This window comes from Ambystoma mexicanum, chromosome 6q (assembly GCF_040938575.1).
Source record: "Ambystoma mexicanum isolate Mex_15411 chromosome 6q, UKY_AmexF1_1, whole genome shotgun sequence".
In the NCBI taxonomy this organism is placed as follows: Eukaryota; Metazoa; Chordata; class Amphibia; order Caudata; family Ambystomatidae; genus Ambystoma; species Ambystoma mexicanum.
In genome coordinates, this window is record NC_090937.1 from 1654956192 (window position 1) to 1654980398 (window position 24207).

The 24207-nt window shown below is 50.0% G+C and overlaps 1 protein-coding gene across 2 annotated transcripts in view; it reads left to right on the top strand.

The window, feature by feature from the left end:
• TTC31 (tetratricopeptide repeat domain 31) overlaps positions 1-24207 on the top strand; it is a 317092-nt gene that overhangs the window by 49066 nt on the left and 243819 nt on the right. The window contains exon 1 of one of the 2 annotated variants that reach the window (XM_069632488.1): positions 11531-11590. The exons of the other annotated variant lie outside the window; for it this stretch is intronic. Within the exon in view, the coding sequence (XP_069488589.1) occupies positions 11546-11590 (45 nt within the window). The 5' untranslated portion in view covers positions 11531-11545. Of the gene's footprint in view, positions 1-11530; positions 11591-24207 lie in introns of those variants that run through there. 2 annotated transcript variants of the gene reach the window in all.

Here is a 24207-nt window from a genome sequence, read left to right on the forward strand (position 1 = left end):
GTGTTCTGGCTGGGGGGCATAGAAGGTGGCGAAAATTTCTATGATGGTTTGGTCAGACCAGTGTCGTAAGCCCTGTTCATCGAGAATGCTATCCACCCGACCTCTACCCCCCTCTGCATGCACTAGTTTAGCCAGGGTTCTCCCAGGTCTGTCTCCTTCACCGTACCTTCGGGCGGCCACGGGGCGAGCATAGTATCGCACCTCGCTTAGGGCATGAGATTCGAATAGTTCTAATTTCATTCTAATTTTCGCTAGGGTTGCCGGAGCTGGTGTAGAAGCATATTCCCGTTCCAATGCTTTAAGCTTAATTTCATCGTGGTTTAGGGCCTGCCTTATGGACTTGAGAACCCCGGCTTCCCTGGAGATGCACATCCCCCTAATATATACTTTAAATGCCTCCCAGCGGGTACCCTCAGTGGTGTCTTGTCTATTGTTATTTCAAAAAAGGCGTTTATGTCCGATAGTATCTCAGCCTTAAAGACGATGTCAGACAGCGCATCAGATTTAAAGCGCCAGGGGGGTCGGGCGGTCCGAGTCTTACCCAGTTGTATCTGTAGCAATACAGGAGAGTGATCAGAGAGCGTTCGTGGAAGGATCTTAACATCTGTCACCTTACCTACCTGGCACCCTGACAGTAGAAACATGTCAATTCTGGAAGAACTGCTATGTACTGTGGAGTGAAAAGTGTAGTCTCTCTCCTGGGGGTGGAGGACTCTCCACACATCATGTAGATTTAGGGAGCCCATATGCTTAAAGGGGAGTTTGGCGGCACGGGACGTGACCCTGCGTGAGGTGGTCGTTCTATCCAGGACATTGTCGAGTATAAGGTTCAAGTCTCCCGCCCATATGATGGGGACCTCTACATATCTCGCTAGGATATCGATTACTGCATCTATGAATTCAGGGGAATCTGTGTTGGGACCATATGAGTTGGCTATCAAGCATTCTACATTATCCAGCGTGCAATGGAGGATCACGTATCTGCCGTCTGTATCAATGTGGGCTGTGTGGAGCGTGAATTTAACAGATTTGTGGATAAGAGTCAAGACCCCCCCCCCTGGATTGAGTAGAGTATTGGGTATAGAATCTGTTGGGTCCCAAGGTCTTCGCCAGGTTTGATGCTAGGAGTTTCAGAGCGTGGGTTTCTTGCAAGAGGAGCACCTTGACCCCGTGTCTTTGTGCGTATGCCGTGATCCTGCAGTACTTCGTGAAATTTGTTAATCCCCGAACGTTCCATGTCATTATTCTAATAGACATAGTGACAGTTTATGGAACATCCCAACTAAAGGATCCATCTCTGTCTCCAACCATGTGTGTCGCTGCGGCGCATGCACGCTTCCCTTCAGAACCTGTCATAACCTTCCTGCCAGGTTTCATGAAACATTCCCCAACTTCCCCACCCTCATCGCCCAGTCCGAACAAGCAGTGCGATAGCGCCCACCCCCCCCCCCCCCCCAGTGGCCAACTGCGTGCCTCCACCAACTTGGCAACGCTTGACCAGTAGCCCAACAGGGGCTCATACATGAACATTCCGCCTCAAGCGGCATTGCAGCTGCAGTGGGGGCTGCCGCTGCCATCAGACCCACAATATTAATGGATATTGAGCAAGCAAAACTTCTAAACGGCTGATGGAACATAGGTTACGGTAAAGCAAACTTATTATTCAGTAGCTAGATGAGAGCAAGTGATGCCGTAGGGCGGCATCTAACAGTGAGGCTCAGTTTCTGAGGAACGGCCAGGAAAAGGACGTTGCAAACGGGCCAAATGGGGATATATTCCTTTCCACAGGCAGTGTTCCTGAGATGTTGATGCAAGGTATTGGGCCCAAAGAGGAGCAAGGAAAGGGGAACTAGTCGGCCCACCGGGGGCCGTTTGCAGGTTTACCACGGCCTGTAGGGGTTACCACTAAGGCATGGGAGCCCAGGTCTTAGTCGTCGTCCATTGGATTCTCCGGGGGACCCACCAGTGGGATTTGTGCCTCGAACTTAACTGCCTTGTCCGGAACAGTAAAAAAGTACAGTTTGTTTCGGTGGGTGAATTTGAGGCGGGCAGGGAAGAGCATCGCGTATTCAATTTTCCTGTCTCAACATTTTTTTTACACCGCCAAACTGGCGTCGCTCCATCTGAACCCCCACTGAGAAGTCGGGGAAGATCCTAATAATTTGTGAATCTAACCTCAGCTCCCCTTTCTCTCTGGCCAGACGTAGTATGAGGTCTCTGTCCTTTGTAGCTTAGCAATTTAGCGATTATTGGCCTGGGGAAATCTCCAGGCTTAGGCCGGGGTGCCAGGGATCGGTGTGCTCTTTCGACCGTAAAGAATGGTGACATCACAGGACTACCCAGGAGGTCTTTGAGGAGTTGTTCGACCGCCAGTTCCATCCGCCCTTTTAGCGCCGATTCGGGCACCCCTACAATGCAAATGTTATTTCTTTGCGACCTCGATTCGAGGTCATCGCACTTGGCCTTGACCTGTTTCATGTCGCGGACGAGCTCCGTGACCGTGTTTTGCAGGGCGTGGACATTGTCCTCGTTATTTCCCATTCTTTGTTCCGTCTCGATGATCCTGCCCCCATGCTGATCGAGTTTGGCTCTTAAGGAGGCAAAGTTCGCATTAATGTCATCCAATTTTTCATGGAAGGCCGTTTTTGGCCATGGACTCAATCATTGCAGATAAGTCAGGCTGGGGGGGTTCCGGCAAGGCATCCGCATCATCTTGTGGTGTGGAGGAGGATGCTTGGTCCGCCCTGGGCGTCGCCTTGGCAAACTTGTCCATAGCGCCTACTTTGCTGGTTCCCCGCATCCTATTGGGCATGCTTGTAGTAGGGGGTAGCTCCCAATCTGTCGGATTTGGTGGGGCTCATATGTTAAGAGGCTCCGGGTGAAGGTGACAGTTAGCAATTGGTTGTGGTGTGTAGAGAAATGCGCCCAGTGATGCAAGTGTTTGCCCTGACTAGTTGGGGGTGGGCAGCCCATGGATGGTCAATGGCGTCAGGGGAGCTGCAGGCCACAGCTGGGCAGAACGGTCATATCCTGGTGGTCTAAGCAAGTGATTTGCAATAGCCACAGGTGCAGCAGACAGTAACAGGGGGGCCTGGAGAACTCCTGGATAGTCATTAGCGCTGTGCGTAGTGATTGGGCCCACGGAGCGTCATGCCATTGATGGAGTGGACATGGGGGGTGGGGAGGGGCACTCCAATGACAAGGTAATGTGTTTTGAGCTCCTGATATATTGGCGTTAATGCTGACCTAACAGCGCCCGCTCTGTCACAGTTCTACCAGAGCAGACTAGCAGCATATGGATATGCGGGGCCTCCAGATGCGAAGCTATTCTAGTGTTGAATCCACTTCCTGAAAGGTCGGCACGTAATAGTTCTGACAGCTGCGCCCACCCTATGGGTTTTATTTGCACCCTTCCAGCGGAGCCAGGACACCAGGAAAAACGGGCAGCCCGCACGCGGGGGAAGCCAGGAGCCGCCCTAGTTTGCTTGGTCCTCTGTGCCGGGCCCCCCAAGCAGGGGCCGGCCGCGGCGAGTGCTTCCGAGTTCTGAACCAAGCGGAGCGGCACAAGCTCCCCCTCGTGCCCGGCAAGGTGGCAGGGAACGCCAGGGCTGAGGGAGGGGAAGGGAAAGCCGCAGCCCCCGCCGCCGATAAGCTGGGGAGCACAGGGGTTCCAGTTGAGGCTACAGCGGTGATGGTAGCCCCGCAGCCTCTCCCCCTACGATGCACCTACTGTCGCCGCCCGCCCTTAGGAGGGCCCCGTGGCGGAAAGGCAGAGGCCGTCCCCTGTGGAGGCACAGACCAGCGGCGAGATCCCCCTCCCCCCCCACGCCAAGGCTACACCGCTCTTCGGTTCACAGGGAGGCAGGCCCAGCAGGCCTTTGCTGGCGGTCGGCGTTCTCGGCTGTATCTCAGGAGGCGCAGGGCCAGCAGCAGCGTTTTTTTTTAAAGATTGTGCCCCGTGTAGAGGGGGCAGTCAGGCTTCGTTTTGGAGTGCACAGGTGGCCGGATTGCTCCGTTTATTGCAGATTGCAGATTGTAGCTTGTGGGTCCTGGAGCTTACGAGCTAGGCGGCCATCTTGCTGGCCGCTCAAAAGCGCCCCCTCAAGACCTCCGATCTTGTCAACCACTTATCCCTTTTCTTCTGGTTCAAATTTTTGATGATACAAATTTTACTTGCTTTAACATCGTCTGGCACCTTGGTCTTGGTGCTCCTCCTCCACAGGTTTCTCTCTCCTACAGGATGTTGAACATTTTGGGGATTCGCCTATTGTACTAACTGAGAGGTTTGAATTTACATCTTCCGAGTTTATGCTTGTGGAATCGTGGGTTGCATCAGGAATTACCCAATTGGTTAATGTCCCGTGACTTTCTTTGCACGCTTTCTTGTTCTCCGGCCTCTTGTTTTTTTTTTTGTGATCTAATCGCGGGGACATTTGTGGCAGGTAAGGGGGAGGTGATTTAAATCACTGCATTTTTAGCTGCTTCCCGTTTCTGCAGGCGGCGCTGTTTTTTAGTCAAAGGTGGTTTCACAAGGATCTCCTCGGGGTCAGCCGAGTGGCCCTTTTCCACCTCTGCCATAATTTCCTGAGCCCCCTGCGGAGCTGCTGTTTTGATGGGCTCCTGATCTGAAACTCCCTTGGGATTGGACAGCCCAAGCTGTATGATGGAGTTTGTATGTATCCTCCCGCATAGCGTTAGCAGCATTTTTAGTGCAAATTGCACTGGTGCCATAGATGCCTGCATCTCCATTATAGCAGTGTTTACGGGTTCCCCTTCCCCACTTCCTTCCCCTTTCGTGTGCCCCAGATCTTCCCATAGTTGGTATCACTGGTGAAATCGAAGTAGGGAGAATGGGGTGCACCCCTGACAGATTCGATGTAGAATTGCCTGTTTGTTTGGGACTTGGCATCTCAATTGCTGCTTGGAGTTCATTATGAGCAGCTTTCAGGACCTGCGCTTCTACTATTATTGAACTTCTTTTTACTGGCGTAATTGGTCTGCTGTTAACTGCCATCGATTTTTGTATAGAGGAGCATAGATCCAGAAGTGAGTTATAGTCAATATCGTTGTAATTTGTATAGTCTTAGATTTCACTACTATTATGTGTAGAAGAGACCGCCCCTCCTTCCGCTACCATTTTGTCCACTGGAGGGGCCTCTTTAGGAATAACTTTGGAGAACATAGCTGGGATGGTCCCTTTATCCCGCTCGCCTCCCGCCACATTTTCAGCATTGTCCGTTGGGGACTTTGAGGACTGTTGAGTTATTTTTCCAGTGTTCCCTTTATGTAGATTATACCCAGATTTTATGGGTTTGCCTTTCTGCATATTAATTGGCGGACTCCCAATTCTCACTATTGAGGAGAACCTTGATCAGTGATTAAGAAAATCAAAAGAATAACAATTGCACTTCATCCCCACTACAATGCCAGCTAAGTGGGGGGGAGGAGGGAAGGGAGTTTATCCCATAAACCACACTGCACCGTAGTAAGGAGCAGTACGGTTGATAACAGGATATGGGAGAGAGTTGTCTACTCAGAAGAGGTTTACACCTGCCTTGGCCTCGATATATCCCCTCTATTCATCCGCTCCCTTCCCCTTCCTTCAAGTATACCTAGGCAGCCCAACCTAAATCTGAGCTGAGATTGAATTCAATCCACAGGCAACAAGGGGGGGGGGGGCTCTGTGCAGTGAGCAAAGGTGGAAGGCGGGTTTGGGGGGCAGGCAGGCAGACAAACACACCACTGATTAATTTACCATGGGCTGCAAGCCCTTTATCTCTTCCACTTGCCTGCATTTTTCTCTCTGTTCCCCGTGGTCCGGACTGCTCGCGTAATGCAGCTTCTCTGCTGCACCTCGTATTCCTCACTGGCGGCTCTCCCGGCCCTGGAGCTCCGGTCGTATCTCGCTTCGAGAGACCAGCAGCACCCGGCCACGGCAGCAGTTCTTCTCACAGCTGCCGAGTCCCGTGGGACTCGTAGGATTAATACCCCGTGGACCGAGTATCGAGCAGGATCCTAGGAGCAGCACAACAGTGCAACGACTCGTGGAGCGACCATCGGCAGCTAGCGGAAGGGACCCAACGGCTGCCTGAAGACCGTCAAGCCGCACCAGTACTCACTGATTCTTTGCAACTCACACTACTGGCTGCTTCCGACAGTCAGCCCTCCATTCATCCATCCTTCCCTTCCTCTGATCAGCAATGAGGCAATCAGCACCTCTTCAGTCGCCACCCTCCTGCGTTGGATTTCCAGCTTCAAAGTTCTCCAGAACCCCACCACCTCTCTACGCTGACCACTTAGCCACCCTGGCAACTAAAATCTGCATTTTCAAACTTGTACCACTTCCTAGAGCCTCCACCCCCCCCCCCCCAAGGGACTATGAAGATATTCTTAAGCTACCCCATCCTCCCCAACCCTCTGTCATAAAAGCAGTGGAGACATGGCTACATTCCTGGAGCTTTACGCACTTGTTCCCTATACCAAGGTTCTGCAACCTTTAGCTCTCCAGATATTTTGGACTACAACACCCATCAGCCCTAGCCAGGATAGTGACTGGTGATAACTCATGGGAAATGTAGTGCCGCACATCTGGAGAACAAGCTACAGGTTGCATATCCCTGCCCACGAGCCCACCCGACAGCCGATTACTACTTCAGGTCTGTGACACCCGATCATTCCTCACGTGACGGAAGTGCACTGAATGGCGTTGCAGCATTGGGCCAGCGTGGGAGGTGTGCACACCTGCTGAAGGTGGCCCGGGCGGCGGAAATCGCTGCAGGGTTTAGGACCAGTTCTCAAGGTACTGGACCTTATTGCATGGGGTAATGGGGTATGAGGGTTACCTGGACCAAATGCAATACAACAAATCTGAACCTTGTTTGTATGGGAGAAACACTTGTGTACAGGCGTGTTATAAATGGCACATCATATCCTATTTCATGGGCAGTTTACCCCTGGCAGCCTTGAGGAATAAATGGAACCATAATGTAATTTCGTCATGTCCATTTTGCTTGGATGCGACTGAAGATATGGTACGTTTTGGTCCTGCTGGGCCCATACTATGACGATATTAGGCAAAGCTCTCAAGCCTCTCCTGATCGACTGTGGAAAATGTACGGTGCCAGAGGCCCTGTTCTTGTGCTTAGCAGCTAAAGACAAGGCAGTAACATTTGCTATGGGACTGCTCATACCTGCCTAACCTCCGGAATTTTTCCAGAGACTCCGGAATTTTAGGCATTTCTCTGGGTCTCTGGAAAAGACCCTGCAATCTCAGGAATTTTGTCGGCTTTCCTGGTCTCGTCATATTCTCCACCTGCCGCCGGTAGCCAATCGGGTGGAGAATATGACGGGACCCCAAACGGCACGAAATGTTCCTACCCACTTTGCCTCAATGCGACCGCCGTAATAATGCTGCTAATCCATGTAATTGAATTGCAAGCAGCCTTATTTCGGCTGCGGCGCCGCCTTAATTTAGCTTACTAGCATTGAACGAATGAATTATTTTCAGTGCTATTGTAAGCAAAATGAAGGCAGAGAAAATGTTTCTAATGACAACAACCGAGTTTACCTTTTTGACAGGTGGCCGGGGTGTGTGGGCCGAGCCATGTGCAAATGGGCGGATTCTCGTGTGGCTGTAGGTGGGGCATTTTCAAATGTAGGCAGGTATGGGACTGGTACTGTTGAGGGCCCGGAGAAGAGCTAAATGTACTACCTAGCCAATATGTATTTGAACTTATTTGACAAAATTCACTTCCTGGTTCAAAAATAGACAACGTGTAAAAGAGGACATACTGTTTGAAACCGATTGGCCTCCGCTGTGGAATATAGATTCTTTGATAGTCTAGTAACTGGCAGAAGCGATTGCACGTAAGATGCCTATATGACTTAAAACTCTTTAGATTTGCTTTTTTTGCACCGGTTTGTGTTTTTGCTGTTTAGCACTGGATTTCTATCGATGTTGATGCACTTGGTGTTATTATTGATATGTATTGTATCTGTTGACTTTTATGGCATTTTGTACCGAAATAATAAAGTATGAACGAATGAGATTTGCAAGTAACCAGGCGAGGAAACGGCAGACTTCAGACCACTCACTCGTGGGTAGGGTAAGATGTTGACAGTGGGAGGAGCCATTCCTTGAAGAGGAGGGTCTTGAGTTCCTTGCTGAACTGTAGAAGTGAGGGGGCGAAGCGGATGTTGATGGGGGAGGAGGTTTCAGATTCTTGGGGCATAGACCGCAAAGCCCTTCAGTTTTTTTCCTTCCTGCACTGGATTTACTCCTGGTGGATCGTGGGACTCCGAAGATGCTGAGTTTTAGTGAGTTAGTTTGGGGACTTCAGGATGACAGCCTTGTCGATGATGCAGTGGGAGCCAGTACAGCTCGGTGATGGTCGGTGTGATGTGGTCGCATTTGCGGAGTCCTATGTGTCGTGTTGCAGCATGCAGGACACATCTCAGTAGAGCCAGGGTAGTTGCTGGAAGACCTTCCGAAAGGGCATGGTCACTTTCCAGGTGGAGGGGCCCACGGCTTGGACAGCAGATCTAGACGACCGGCTTGATTTCTCCTAGGACAGAAAGCTGGTACCAAGTAGTTTCTTCCTTGCTATGCACTATTTGAAGGAGAGGGGTGTCTCTTGATGTCAAGCCTGAAGGATTTGATGCAGGTGGTCGGCTGTGGTGTCAAGCCCCCGGGGTGCATAGCAGAAAGCCAGATCTGTGTGTTCAGTGGTGTTGGTCAGCAGTAGGAAAGTTGCACCATCTTCCCACACACATTAGCAATAAAGGCATCACACCCCATCTTTGTACATAGCAACCGCGCCTCCATGTTCATCATATGGCGGAAATAAACATCCGTCCCCCCAACCTCTTACGCATAAAATAATGTCCATGTAGTGAGATTATGCTTCAGCATTTCCTTCTCGCAGTGATCCATAAGGCAGCCTTTTCTGATCCTGTTGGTCTGTGGAAACCTCCATGCAGCAAGTTTCTTTGTATTGCAGATGGTCTCCCCTGGGTTTTCCCTCCTAACCCTAGCACAGGCATCCCTAAATACCATGGTGGTGACTAGAAAGCGGTTACCCCACTATCTACAGGTCCTCGGGCCATCTGGCCCCAATCCACATTCCAGCCAGGAATGTGAATTGCATCTCTGTTGCTGGGTGGCTGCGAGCCTGCTGGCTAACTGTTCGTTTGAAAGGTGGTCACCCTCCTATTGCAGAGCTGGCGTTGCTCTCATCTTGGATTGGGATTGGAAAGATTTTGGGTCCCTTCTGGATTTACCCATTTGAACGAAGATTCTGAAGAATGATGTAACCCGAAGGAATGCTGGAGGACTGCAATTCTGTATGCTACTTAAAAAGAACAAGCATTGTCCAACCTACCCACTGCGGAACCGATGGACCATCTTCCAGTGACAAAGGAATATCTTCAGTGTTGATATGATTGTTTATTTATATAGCCCCTATACAAAATGTTCGCTTCAAGGGAGGGAACAGGGGAAAATACGATGGCATTCTTACAGGCCATGAACAATAAGAATGTGAAATTAACGATCGTACTCAGTCTGGTGACATTTCAGATAGTGCAAGAGCGGAGAGTGGGAAGCAAATGGAAACAGACGGGCGACTACCGTACTAGGCCTGATGACATGTCTCGTAGAGCCAGAGATTAAAAAAGGTGAGGGAGAGGGGTGCAGAAAGGGGGAGGAGGAACAAAACAAGTGACTAAGTACTAGGGCCGACAACATTTCAGATGGTGCTGGAGGGCGAGGGGTGGACACAAGTAGGGGAGGTGGAGGAGAGCAACAAGGTTGCTTTCGTACTTGGTCGAGGACAATTTTAAGTGCATAGAAGAAAGTAAGGGGTGGGGATGGAGAAAGGGAGAGGAGGAGAGACCAGAGTGAGCGGTGAAAAGTGGAGACGCAGGGGAGAGTGAATACAATTGCAGATGTCAGTAGTAACACATAATGTTGCGAGAGAACAGCAAATGCAAGCCAGGATTCAAGATGAAAATGGGAACCGCATGATTCAGGGCCACCATGAGTACACGATGCAGGGGAAGTTGAGCATGAGAGTTGAGAGAAGGTGACGCTCCGTGAGTAAATGCAGTCCATAAAAGTCAAATCCAAGCATTGGCAAAAGGTGTTTGAAACCAGAAGGTATCAGGACAGACTCCTGCAGAGGTAGGATGTGTTAGGGTGTGGGGGTAGAGGAGAGGATTGGAGGGGGAGAAGGGAAGCTGGGTAGAAGAATCGAGCAAAACTGGCAACTCCTGTATGCAAGAAGGAGGGGGGGCGGCTGGCTTGTGGGGACAGGAGTAACGCCTGTTGGTGCATGCTTACCTGCTGTATGGGCAGGGGTTCGGGCCCGGGGTTCTCCTGGTCCGAACAGGAATTGCCCTTTGCTTCGGACGCCCAGGTGAGAGACACCCTTGAAGTAAGAGTTAAGAGCAGGAAGGAAGAGGCAGGGTTAAGGTGGGCGGTTCTTAGGCCAGGTGACCCAGATTCACTTGCACCTGCTCCCCATCTGCAAAGGAAAAGAGTCTGGAGGGCTGCTTAAGTAGGGGAAAAGAGCAGCAACCAGGAAGGCACCAGGTGTGCAGGGCTTGGCCCAAAAGGGCAGCAGCCAGGAAGACCCCAGGAAAGTTTTCTTTACTGCAACTTTACCTCCGCTTGTATGGACCCCCTAACTTATTGCTTTGCATTTTTGAATCTGACCTGCTCTTTTTGCAGTGCAGTGAAGCCTGCGGTACTGGGAAACCTTGTTGTCGATAGTCTTGTTAATTTGTTGCCACTTTCGTTACTTTATTTTGTCATGGTAAATGCGTCTTACACTGCAGTACAATGGGGTACACTTTGTGTTTGCCCTAGACTAACACTCGGAGGATTTTTGGTTACTCTAGGTGTGCCTAATGGACAAACTGTTGGCAGCAAGTATTTTGTTTTGGCCTTACTGCGTTTGGCTACCTGCTGTGGCTAGTGTCCAAACCTGGCTGTGGCACGTGGATTTTCATTTCCCCGTGGTCATCTTTTGTTTAACCCTTCTTCTTCCTGACCTGTGCGGACAGGAAGATCCTTATATGGACTTCCAGTGCCCGAGGAAAGCTGAGGCTTTTTACGGGCTTCTGCAAGGCCGTGTGTATGCTGCCAGGAAGTGGGTAGGCAGTGTCTGGACCCAATCCACAAACTGATTTGTGTCTGAATGGTATGCATGAGCTGTGCCACCAGTAGTCCCATTGGACAACTGCTGGGGGTGTGTCGAGGCATAAAATGAGCGGCATCACATTGCTATTAGCGAGGCAATGTATTTGAGTTGCTCGTTACATTGTGAAGTAACTGCAGCATGAATTGAAGGCATTAAGCTGGGCTGAAATACCGGGGGCTGCTCGGAAGGGAAGACGAGACTGAAACTGCGTGCAAGCGAGGTGGCACGTATGGAGGCCGGGTCGCTGCAACAATGTAACAAGCCTGGGGCCTTATCACACATGCGCCTTGGCAGAGAGAGGAAGAGTAGGACACAAGCTGACGCATTTTCATCATTTTCCACTCATGCAGCGGCACAGTGCGATTAGAAGTTGCTGGGAGTTGCTGAAGGTGGGTGAAGTGCTTGCCTTGATGGGCCCCCCTCCCCGCACGCTCCCTGCGTGTCATATTGCATGCTGGTCTAGCCGGGTATGGCCCATTTGTTTGATGTGGGGGGTTCAGTGCGGGTGGCTATCACCTCTGGCTTTGCAGTGGATGGCACTTTTGTTTGCTTAGCTCGTGGGCCCCACTTTGATTTGGTTGGGTATGGGGAAGGCCAGGCGTGGGAGTGGCGTATTACGTTCTAGCCGTGCTTGTGATGGCCTTTACGGGCGGGGGGGGGGGGTCTGGGGGCTGGTTTGTTTATTTTAGGATAAGTGCTTTATTCATATGTTGCACGCGACCCTACCAAAAAAAATATGGTTTGAAAGTGGATTGCTACTGGATAGCGCTAAATATGTCCTGGCCTTTGTCCCCCATGCTAGGGAGGAGGTCTATGTGTTGTCCTAGACAGAATTTGTACTCCTCCGAGTGTGTGAGCCTTGTTCGCATTGAAGAAACACCGGTAAAACCATTGTCGCATGAAATAAAGTTGCACCCCTTTTAAATCTCACCATTTGCTGTAATTGAATGTGGTAATGCATGCATTTAGGTTTTTGCACACATGATTGCGTCTGAGTGACACACATTCATGGCTTTAAGTTTGTATTGTGGGCCTTTTAGTCCTAGATCTCTCCATTATAAACACAGGACTACAAGTCCCAGAATGCAGCTGAAAGTAGAACTGGATGAGTGGTGTCTCTTGATTGGCGTCTCTTGATTGGCTGTGCGAGTGAGCGTTTCCTGGTCATAGGATTAATACGGGGTTCTGCAATTCTAGCCCAGCAGCTCGGCCTTGTTTCCAGGTAAGGCCGATATGGCGTGAGAATGGGAATGGCAAGGGGGGGGCTTGTGGGTGCTGGTCGGCTACTGTCTCATCCCAAGTGAACTCGTGTTAGGGGTCATTAGATTGCAAGTTAAGACTGCACTGCACACACAGACACTATTCCAAACACTTGCACACAGATTGGGACCCACTCCCCCGCCACCCCAAGTAGTGCTTGTTTGGAGTCGGGAAAGAAGCATTGTCGGCCAATACATTTACATGTGGAGAAATTAAAGGCGGGTTGTAAGAGACCACGCGAACCACACTGATGGCTAAATGAGCTGCCTCTGCAGTCCCATCTACTGCACATCAATCGCTAAGATGTAATAAAATGTTTTTTCCAGCATTAGCTGACTTTTGGCGTGCCCCCATTCCCCACCCCCATGGGGTGGTGGGGTGCCCCCATAGAGCTCATTTCGTTTTTATCGGATATAAAGGCAAGTGCCTCAGAGGAAATCGAGATCTGGAGGGAGTGGCTGATTTCATTTACGGACAACAGCCCCCATGCCTGTGGCGAGATCTGGAGGGGGTGGACAGCTCCCCCCATGCCTGTGGCGAGATCTGGAGGGGGTGGACAGCAGCCCCCATGCCTGTGGCGGGTTTCATTTACGGACGGCTGCCCCCATGCCTGTGGCGCGTCACTTTTTTTCTTGTTACTTGGCATAGTTCGCACTTGGTTTTCCGACGGTTATATGTGCCTGAGTCTTGTTTTTATCAATAAGCCTTTCGGTCAACTTCATTAGTAGCATCACAAAAAGATAAGCACACACTGACCAGATCAATGAAGCACATTGGGCTGTTTGCACACACACGAACTATTTTATAGAAACTGGAATCATGCGCCTGTTCCCTAGTCCACTATACATGGGATAGTGTTGTCCTCACTATTAAATTGCTTTCAATTTTTTTTTTTTTTTTAAACTTTGGTTTAATTTGCATTTTCTTAATATAACAAACAGGTTCATTGTGAATCCAAATTTAACACTCCCTTGAACCCAACCCTGTCCTGCCCCCACCCCCACCCCCACTAAATTGTTCAATCAAAACTTTAACCGTGGGAGCTTTCATATGACCACTTCTTCTCGGTGCCTGGGAGCTGAACTATATGTTCGCATTTGTGTGGCTGTATTTCGTCTGCTGTCCCCCGGGCCATGGGTCTCACAGTTCACCTTGGATACCACTGGTTTCAGTTCCCGATCTTCCCACCCCTGAGTGTCCACGTGGTATCAATGGGCGTCCCAACCCCATGCCTGATGGACACTGTACCACTTCGCTTGGAAAGTGCCAGACTTATTATTGACCAATCCGCTTTAGAGGGGGTCTCCGGGCTCTCCATCTCTGCGCCAGGGCCACCCTACCCGCCCGTAACCTTGTTTCCCACATTCTTGGGTACCTGTACATTTGCGCCTCCTCCGGGGGGAGGCCCAACAGCATCGTTAACAGATTTTGTGGGAGTAGTTCTTCGGTGACCTCCGCAATCCACCCCCTTACATTCTCCCAAAACTTCTGAACCCTTGGGCAGTACCACCACATGTGGCCCCTCGTTCCCACCTGGCCGCATCCCCTTGGGCATCTAGGTGACACCCCTAGGAACATCTTTGACAGTTTCACTGGGTCCCTATGCCACCCTTGCAGGATCTTGAAATTGTGCTCCATGTCTGACGTAAATAGGTTCCCATGGAATGCAATTTTGAATATCCTGGACCATGCGTGTTCTGAAAGGGCTTCCCCGGCCAGGTAATTCCAAAACCTGCGAAATCCCCTCCTCCCCTCTAAGTTCTCGGTATTCAGTATTTTGTACATCTTGGACAATGCCCCCTGTCTTGTCGCCGTGTCCAATTATTTCTCAAAGGGGGTCAGCTGTCTCTGCAGGTTCTGGCCCCATGACTGGTCGCAGTGAATGCCCTTTAGGCGCAGATATTCAAAAACTGAGTGACCCCCGCCCAAGAGCCCCACTCATTTCCTTGTATTCGAGGAATTCGCCCTCTTTGAACATTTGCCCTGCCCATTCCATCCCCATGTCCGACCAGGACTGAGCATTCTTGAATCCCCTGCCACCGAGACTGAGTGGGTGACCCCCAGAGTGAGGACATCGGGGAGGGCCATGAGGTGAGGTGTGCGGTCTGGGGCCCCTCTTTCCAGATTGACCAGAGTACCCCCAAGGTTGGATGGGCTTTCAGTCTGTTCGGGATGTACCTGCGCGGCATCCACAGAAGGTCACATACTTTTAGAGTGTGGGCATCCATGTCTTCTAGGTAGGACCAGTAGGTACCCATCCCCTCTTTCATGTGTTCCAGTAGCACACGCAACTGGGCGGCCTGCTAATAGAGAAGGAAGTCCGGTAGCCAGAAACCCCCTCTTCCCTGGTTAGAGTGGTTCTCCCTATCCTTGGGGTCTTCCCCTGCCATATGAACCCTCATACTGCCCTCTGTAGATCTCGAAGGTTTGGTCGGGAACCCCAGCCGGGAGAGCCGTGAAAAGGTACAGCAGTCTCGGCAGGATATTAATTTTGACCGCAGTCATACGACCATACCAGGACAGGATCATCCCACCCCATCTCCTGAGGTCTGATGCAATCCTTGCCATTGCGGGACCGTAGTTAGTTGGGGCCAGCTTTGAAAGGTCTCTGGTGAGGAGAACACCCAAGTATCGAATGGAGTCTTTCCCCACTACAATCCCCTTGTACCTGTCCAAGGGGTCCAGCCTCGGGTCCCGGACCCTCATTGGGAGTAGCACTGACTTTGACGTGTTTATTTTTAGCCCAGAGAACTGCCCAAAGGCTGTCATCAAAGACAGGAGAGGGAGGAGCGAGGAGCCGGGCTCCACCAAGTATGCCAGGGTGTCATCAGCGAACAGGGAGAGCTTAAACTCTACTTCACCTCTTTTAATCCCCTTGATGTCAGGGTGGGCTCTCACTGCTATGGCTAGGGGTTCCATCGTTGGGACATATATCAAAGGGGAGAGTGGGCCTCCCTGCCTTGACCCCTGCGAGAGGGGGGAATGGTTCCGACAACTCTCCGTTCACTTGTACCCTTGCCGATTGAGCTCTGTATAATGCTGACGCCCAGTTCCTTATGTGTACCCCAAAGCCCATTTTTTGGAGGAGGAGTTCCATATATCTCCACTCGACCCTGTCAAAAGCTTTCTCAGAGTCTAGAGAAAGCAGGCTTGCTTCGAGGTCTGACTCTTGGGCATATTGGATCAGATATATCGTCTTTCTGATATTGTCCGAGCCTTGCCTACCCCCTATAAATCGCACTTGATCCCCATGGATCAGCCTTGGCATTATCCCTTCCATTCGCCTCCCCACCACCTTGGCCAGGATCTTAACGTCTAAATTAAGAAGTGATATCGAGCGGTAGGAGGAGAATTCCGTCGGTTATTTACCCTCTTGGGCAGTACCACTATGATGGCCCTCATCATGGTTTCTGGTAGGATTCCCCCCTCTAACACTGCATTAAACACCCTCACCAGGTGTGGTGCAAGGGTGGACCGAAACCTCTTATAAAAGTACACTGAGAATCCATCCTCTCCAGGAGACGACCCCACCTTCATCCCACTCAATGAAGGTGCTCAACCTCCTCTTCTGTCACTGGTCCCTCCAGAGCTTCTGCCATTTCCCCTGTCAAGGCCGGAATCTGGATGTAGTTTAGGAACCCCTCAATCTGGGCGTCGTCCCCGTCATATTGTGACGAGTATAATTGTTCATAGGCCGCTCCTATGTTTGTAGTGTCATAACCCATCGACCCCCGTTCATTCTTCTCCTCCTTCACCATCCTACTTCTCTGGACTTCCCTCAGCTTCCAGGCTAGAATTCTATCTGCTCTATCCCCCTTCTCGTAATATTTTTGTTTCACCAGCTGCAGACTCCTCTGTCTTGTGCAACAGGTCTTTCAACTGGAGTTTGTAATCTTCCAAGGAGGCCATCTGCTCTCTCTAGGGCAGGGGTCTGCAACCTTTGGCTCCTAGATGTTTGGACTACCATTCCCATCCGGCCTGTACAGCATAGTCAATGTCAGGAGATCATGGGAGTTGTAGTCCGAAAAATCTGGAGAGCCACAGGTTGCAGACCCCTGCGGGGGCTCCTCTGAGGGACCTCCCGGCTGGAGTTGGGCTGTCTTTTCTCTCAGACCTCTTCTGGGCTTCCCTCTGCCTTTTTTTCAGGGCTCCCATCTTAATGAGGACTCCTCGCATGGTCGCCTTGAAGGCGTCCCACAGTGTGTGCCCACCTCGCCAGTATCATTTTGTTCAAAATATTCTGTTATGGCTTCTAACACCTCCTGCGCCAGGACTTCATCTTTCAACTAGGAGTAATTACATTTCCAGCGCCCTCTGCGGTCACCCTGCCACCCCCCCGCTATAGTGACACCAACCAAGTCATGGTCGGACCAGGGGACTGTGTCGGCCCTATGGCCCTAAACATATGGACGTAGGGGCTCATCGACTAGGATGTAGTCTATTCGGGAGTATGATGCATGGATTGCGGAGTAGTATGTGAATGAGGGGACTCCGGTCCTGGGGTTCGGGGTTGTCTACCAGGCCCAGTTCTGCGTTGACCTTCTCAAAGTTTGTGCCGTGGCTTCGTCCGATTGGGGCCAGTGGCCGGGTCCAAGACCATATTGAAATCCCCCCCCCCCCCCCACCATCATACCGGGAACAAAAAGTTTCAGCCTGTCCCTCATTTCCTCCCAGAATTGCGCCTGGCCCTCGTTCGGGCAATACACCACCACGAGGGTCAGAGGGGAGCCCTGCAATGAGCCCTTCACCAACAGATATCGGCCCTCCGGGTCCTTCAACATGGCCTCCTTTTCAAAACCGATGTCCCTTGCCAACAATATGGCCACCCCCCTCTTTTTAGTCTTGTGCGATGCACTAAACACCTCACCGATTTTTTTTTTTATTTATTTGTAATTTATTTTTTTAAATTAATTTCTTTCTTCTCCCCCCACCATCCAACCCCGTTCCCACACCCCCGCATTTTTGGTTCCTTCCCCCGGGCCCAGTGTGTCTCTTGAAGAAAGAGCGGGTCAAGTTTGGCCCTTCCAAAATCCCTACAAACCAAGGACCTCTTGGTTGGGGTATTCAAACCCAGCACATTAAGAGAGCACACTCCCAGGGCAGACAGGTTTTCAGCCATTGTCTAGAACTGCTTGTCTCTCGGTCAGCTTCCACACGGCACTGCTCCCTCCCAGATCCGATTGATTTATACTCTGCCCCTGTTACACCTTTCCCTCCCCCCCCCAGGAGGGCCTTAAACTTTTCCCCAACTGCCCCCTGAGCCCCATTTCAAATATAACAACCCCAACTTTCCACATACCCCCAACCCCCCACCGCAGCATCTAGCCGAGTAGTTCCAACATTGCTAGTAATTGGCCGGATCACCAGCCTGCCGCCTTCTGCTAGGCTGTTGTCTGAATTTGTACCTCTTTGAGCCCCCTCACCCCACTTAATCGCACTCCCATAGGCCCACATATACTTGCTGTTCAAGGGGACCCTGTGCGTTGTTGGGCTCTGCGATCTTTAGTTCCTACTCGCCTTCGTGCCTGGCTGGCCCACTCATCTTCAATCAGGGTCTTTGCGCTCAATTTTTTTACAATTTATTGTATTTCCTTGAGCTTGTTTTCTTTCTCCTGTCTCCCTGTGGCCTGTGGCCGCCAGCACCTTCCGCGGCCATCCCCGTGGGTTCCCTCCGGGGGTTCGGCTCCGTCACGTATTCTCTGATGGCTTCCCTAATGTCGTCCTCCGTGACCAGGGTCGTCTGCTCGCCCATGTAGAAGGGGTAGCCCCATCTATAGCGCACTCCCTTCTCCTTAAGCAGCTGCATTAGGGGGCGGCACATTCTGCGTTTGGCCAGTGTGTATGAAGAGAGATCCTGGAAGATGGACACCTTTATTGTATGTGATCCCCGCGCCTTTCTAGCCTCTACTAACACCTTTGCCTTTTCCGTGAAGTAATGGAACCGGACCAAGACGGACTGGGGGCCCCCCGCTCTGTGTACACTATCGAACGTTGGTTCTGTTGTCATCTCATCCGCGAACAGGAGGGTAATGATTTCTCTCACCACCCTGGCCAGGTCTCTCTCCTTTTCTCAGTCTGTCTCCGGAACCCCAAAGAATCGGAGGTTGTTGCTCCGTTCCCTATTTTCCAAATCATCCATTTGCCTGGCCCTTTCCTCATCCCTCTTCTCCAAGGCTGATAGTCTCAAGTCCGTTTGCATCTCTTCGGTTGCAGATGACTGGTTAGTTTCCAGCTGCAACAGTCGATCCTCAACCTTGTCCACCCTTTGGTCAATTTTTTTTTGGGCGATGTCCAAACGCATGTCCCTGATTTCCTGCAGGACTGAGGCAAAACCCTTTTCCATTGCTGTGGTGGACAGGGACAGGGCCTCCGACTGGGCCATCCAACTCTCTTGTTCCACGTCGCAGTTTTCGCACCTTCCCTCCTGGTATCGGTATTCCTGTAGGGTTTTATGCCAGCTCATCTTGCCACTCCCTGCGTCCTCCATGGGCTCTGTCGCTGGGGTTGGCTCCCCTTCCCTGCTAAACTTGTCTGCCTCAGAAGGAGTGTCCCAGGGCGGGCCCCACCAATCCCGGGTGGGGGCCACACACCCTGATTGCTCCGGCGGGCACACGCAGCCCCAGTGCTCTGTGACGTTCCACGTCCCCCCCAGGCCGCTCTACTCGCGCGTGGCTCCCCTCTCAAGGCGATGGGTCGCGTATTCCGTCCCCCGGGGGTCTGCAGACTCTGCTCTTTCGACCCGGGGGGGGGGGCCCTCTCGGCTTTCAATTTCTAGTGCATTTTTATGCAGTATAAACATCACTCCTTTGCCGAATGGAAGATACTGGACATTCTGGTCCTACTCTTGGCGGCCCACATGCAGGATGTGGGGGGCGGGGACTGCACCCCTTTACTGCATTCATCTGTGCATTGAGCCTCTCTGGGTTGGATGGTCGTGGCTAAGTGGACTAATGCACCCACTATATGATCTGTGAGAATTTATGGCCATAGGTTGAAATCCGTTGGGTCCAATTTGCCCATCATCCTTCCTAGGTTGATCAAATAAGTCCCATGAGTTGGCTAACACACATCCAATTCTGCTCCCAAGACCTATCCGGGTCATAGTGAATGTGAACTTTTACTTTTGCTACCACCATAGAAATGAGTGAGACTACTGCTGTTTAGTCTGATGTTCTCAGGGACAGGATTGATCATGATGATAGCGTGGCACATCATTGAGGAGCTGAATGCTGCAGGCTACTCTGGTGCTTTTGTCACAGTGAAGGAGCAGCATCTTCCCCCACTTCTTTATGACTTGCATAATCTTGGGTGGCGTAGGCCCCTGGCGCAGGTGGCTTCCTTTCATATCGAGGGACGAGTTCTCTGGTGGTGTGCGAGTTTGTGTGCAGCAGCACACCTGATGGGTACACTAGAGTCGCAGACTTTAGAAGCCAGTGCTCTAGCCTCCATGTTTGTGGCAGGTGCGCACTGCACAAGCAACCCTGCAATTCTTTTCACGATGAGACCAAATGCCTGCAATACTAACCAAAGGCAGAAACGTACACAAGAGGAAGTGGATTTTACCACCAATTTGTATTCTGTTGGGAGAATTAATTGTACATCCGGGATCAAAATTAAAGGAAGCACTTCAGCTCCCCTTATAGCCTAGAACAGCCTGGTTAACTTAACATCACAAGATACCCGGGATCTACTTTGGGTGCCTATGCCAACTGGTGCCTAACATGATCACGTGTGACAGTAATGTTGGGGAATATGTATGAAGGAGCATCACAGCAAATGAAGACATTTAAAACATAAGGGTCATTTAAGGAACAAAACAGTTTGCTTCTGATTTGGAAGTTGGCACACTGGTATGTCCTGCTACTACTGCTTGATGCCACGCAACAGTCTTTATTGCTGTCTTGTTGCGATTAACTTTGCATCCCACTGACTACTCTTCCAAAAAATGTGATCATTTAGGCTGGATTGCTAATCACTTAATTGGCAATGTTGACTAATCAATTTTGAAAGTCTAATTTATGCCTTGTGTGTGTTGTGTTAGGACTGATGTTCTATACTCTGGCCTGGTGGACAGATGTATATAAGGCCAAACTATATTGTGGCAGGCACCACTCTGGGAAGCTGTAGCCAAACCAGTTCAGGGTAGCAAGGCGAGTGGTCAAGTCCAAGTCTCAAGAGGTGGTGGGCCTGTAAGGGGTACACAAGTGAAAACTCAAGGAACAGACGATGAGTTCTAAAAATACCTATATCTATGGCCATGTTACGCTATGGAAAATGACTACTAGCATGTAATATCACACAAAACTAAATAAAAGATGCAATCCCTGAAGTGTGGCAAAAAGGACGTTGAAGCACTACAGGGCCACAGAGATGCAACACTAACTTCAGTAGTCCATCCCTAAGATTTATGTGGTGTTGTGCTCAAAATCTCACAATATTCCACACAGTTTTGTGAGACAGGAAAAAGTGAGTGTTGGGATAATGGGGGTCCAATGAAGTGTTCCAAGGGGTAGAGCTCTGGTTATTCTAGCTAAGCTGTCCCCTGATTTCGGAATGCTTGCACTAGCAAGCAATGGCAAAGCCTTGTAAAAGTTTCTATAAATTATCAAACATTTAAAAGGGGAGAAATGTATTCAGGTAAGTACAGTTACAACTGACCCTGTACTCCGATTCTTCTTAGGACTTAGCAAGAGTTCTGAAGAGGGTCCAAGCTCTCTTTTCCCACCTTCAGCAGTGGTCTTTGATGCCCGGGGCTACAAGCCCGAGTACTTCTCCGGTCGGCGACAAATGCTGGTACAAGGTCTTGTGAGGAGCCAGGAATGCAACGAGGACACAGTGGACTCATGTTTTGTGATAAAAGGGGTTGGGGGGAGGGGGGGAATGCCACACTATCCCTAGTCTAAAAGGTAGTTCCCTACCTCAACCAAAACGAATGGGTCTGTTCTTTGTGAAGAAATTGAGAATATGTCCTGGGTCCGTAATCCTATTCTGGCCCTCGCACTGAAGCTAAATCTAAGGTGCAACAGGTATTGTCTCTGGATCTTGAAGGTGCACAAATGTTCAAATTTAATACTAAAATGTAAGTTTGAGTTCCAAACTGAAACCTTTTCAAAGTTCCAGGGGATGACTCCCTTTCCCAGGTTCAACTTCACCGATATGAGAGTTCACAAACAGAGTGACCAAGTTCTTGGCAAGCCAAGAGGGTAGTTGTTTCCTCTTGAAGGGTCCACCATTCTGAGGGGGGGGCAGGGGGGAAGGTGGGTAAATTATTTCCTTCCCCAAGCTCCTCTTCACATACAAGATAGTTCAGAATCCCAAAGGCACGAGTCTTTCTTGAGTTTGCATACAAGTTATACATTGGGTGCGAGACTGACTCGCGGCTCACCTGGTATACTCCCCTGCCAGGTTTGTTTCCACTTTCTCCAAGAACTCTCAACCTACAGGGCATGGGTCTTCCTTAAAGTTCTTTTAATGATTTAAGGTTCACACTTGACTGTGCTTGTTCTACTCCCTCGCCAGGTCTTTTTATACAGACTGTGTTTAACTTGCAGTCCTTCTCAAATACTTTGCTCTGCCTAGTATTCTCTCCTGCCAGGACTTTTATGCATTCTTGAAACCACTTGGCTTCTTTCTCATACACTTGACTTTGCCTGGTATACTCTCCTGGCAAGAATTGTATGCGATTACTTTCCCTTTTGTCCATGAAACAGTTTGCCCAAAATTGGCTTGTTAGATTTTGTTCACCAGTGCTCTCTTCAATATTCACTGTTGCCTTCTGCTTTTCTCCTGGAAATATGGGTTCAGCAACCCCTCTTGCAAGTATGGGTTCAGCAACCAGTTTGTGGTACAATTCCCAAGTACTTCAGGTTCTTCATGCACTGCATTCTGTGACTCTCGTGTCCCTTGCTCAATGCGGCATACACTTGTAAGCACCCGGTAACCTGCTCGACTTCCCTGTGCTTACCAGGTGCTGGAAATGCTCTTTGCGTGCATCCCCTTAGCCGCTGTGCTTTCTCTGTGCCTCTTCCACCTGTGCATGGCTCCTGCTGCTTCGAGCTTGGCGGTGGCGGCTACTCTGCACTCCAGCTTCTTATGGCAGTCTCACCTGCTCGCAGCTTCCTGTGGCGTGCTTCTGACCAACGAAGTGCAGTTGTGGTCCGTGTCCGTTCCTGCAGTTCACACACATCAGCTGTGTCGAATAATAAAGTTCACAACCTGTCGGAGCAATCTCCAAAGACTAGACTGCAGTGTTGGATTGCTGGTCTGTTGTAAAGTAAATTCTTGAGGCAGCAGTATGTCTCTAGGAATTTATTATGTTACAAGGTAAATCGGGTTTGTTCAGTATTAATAATCAAAGGAGCAAAGGTCTTCTGGCGAGAGCCCACTGGCTCCCACCACCCAGGCTATATTTCCTCCCAACTGCCTGGGTAAGAACTCGCAGACGAACATAAACATTCCAGCCACCAGCACAGGAAAAGACGCAACATAACACCACAGGAGGAAGCATAACACAATACCTCTCCTTTCCATACATTTCGTCGGGACCACTTAATTCGCAAACCTACAGGAGGAAACGGAATAGGACACCACGACGCACTGTCCTACTAACATCAGAACATAATCAACTACCCACAATCTCTCATACCTCTATTCACCAAAATAAAACCTTAACCAAAGATTGAGGTGCCCAACCAGATATACCCAACCTACCACAGAAGACCAGTCCATAATCCTGCACACACTGAACCAACAGAAAAAAATCCCCCATACTCCATCCATCCATCACTGCCACCGATGGACCTCTAGGCTGCGACCTTGGGGGCAGGTTGGTGCTCTAGTCTGCCATCATGCACCACCATCGATAAAACAAGGCCTCTTGTTAGGTAAGTATTTGTAGAGTCCAACTGAACCCACCTTTTTAGTATAGGCCTGTACTGTACTAAACAAGTTGTTAGAGCGACTGAGCACCCAGGCTTATCTGAAGAGGGGTAATGTGACCTGTACAATGAAATCCGTAAATGGTATCAACGTTAACACTTACACACTTAAAGTTATAGCATACATATTTATATATACACAAGGATAATTTGTAGTATCTTTAAAAAGCAGCAACTAATAGTTCCCAAAGTTAGGATTCAATTCAACAAGAGCAATCGAGTAGGTGAGTCAACTTTTCTTATGCTAAAATATATTCCAGCCCACTGAGTGACGTCATTTGAGGTCAGTATTGGCACTTATTTGTGATCAGCATTAAAATATTGAGTTTCAAGGAGGGAAAAGTCAGATCAGAACTTAATTTGTAAGTAGTAAAACAGTTAGATTCTCCCAGAGGGAATAGTGTTTAACAATTAACCTGTAAGGGAACACACTCTGCCAAAGCCAATAGGTTACGAAAAGGGGCCTTTAGGGGAGCCAGGACAGGCAAAGTCAATTTGCTAGTTCAAAGTACCGATGCTCTCTCGTCTTAGAAAATGTTTTAGAAAAGTCAGTAGTTCAGAAAATCACAGCAGCTCAAGAGGAGCCACCTTGAAGAAGCACAAGCTGGGAAACCAGTGCTAGTGAGTTGCGGTCAACTCAAATGTTTTTAAAATGGTGCTCCCCAAGCTATGAAGCACCACAATTGGCCAAAGGTAGATGTAGCCCAAACCCCACAGTACCTGTGAACTGAAGAATTGGTGCCAGCTGGATGCCTCCTTGTTGCAGTGTAGCAGACGATTGTTCCTGGTCCATGGTCGTGGTGACGAAA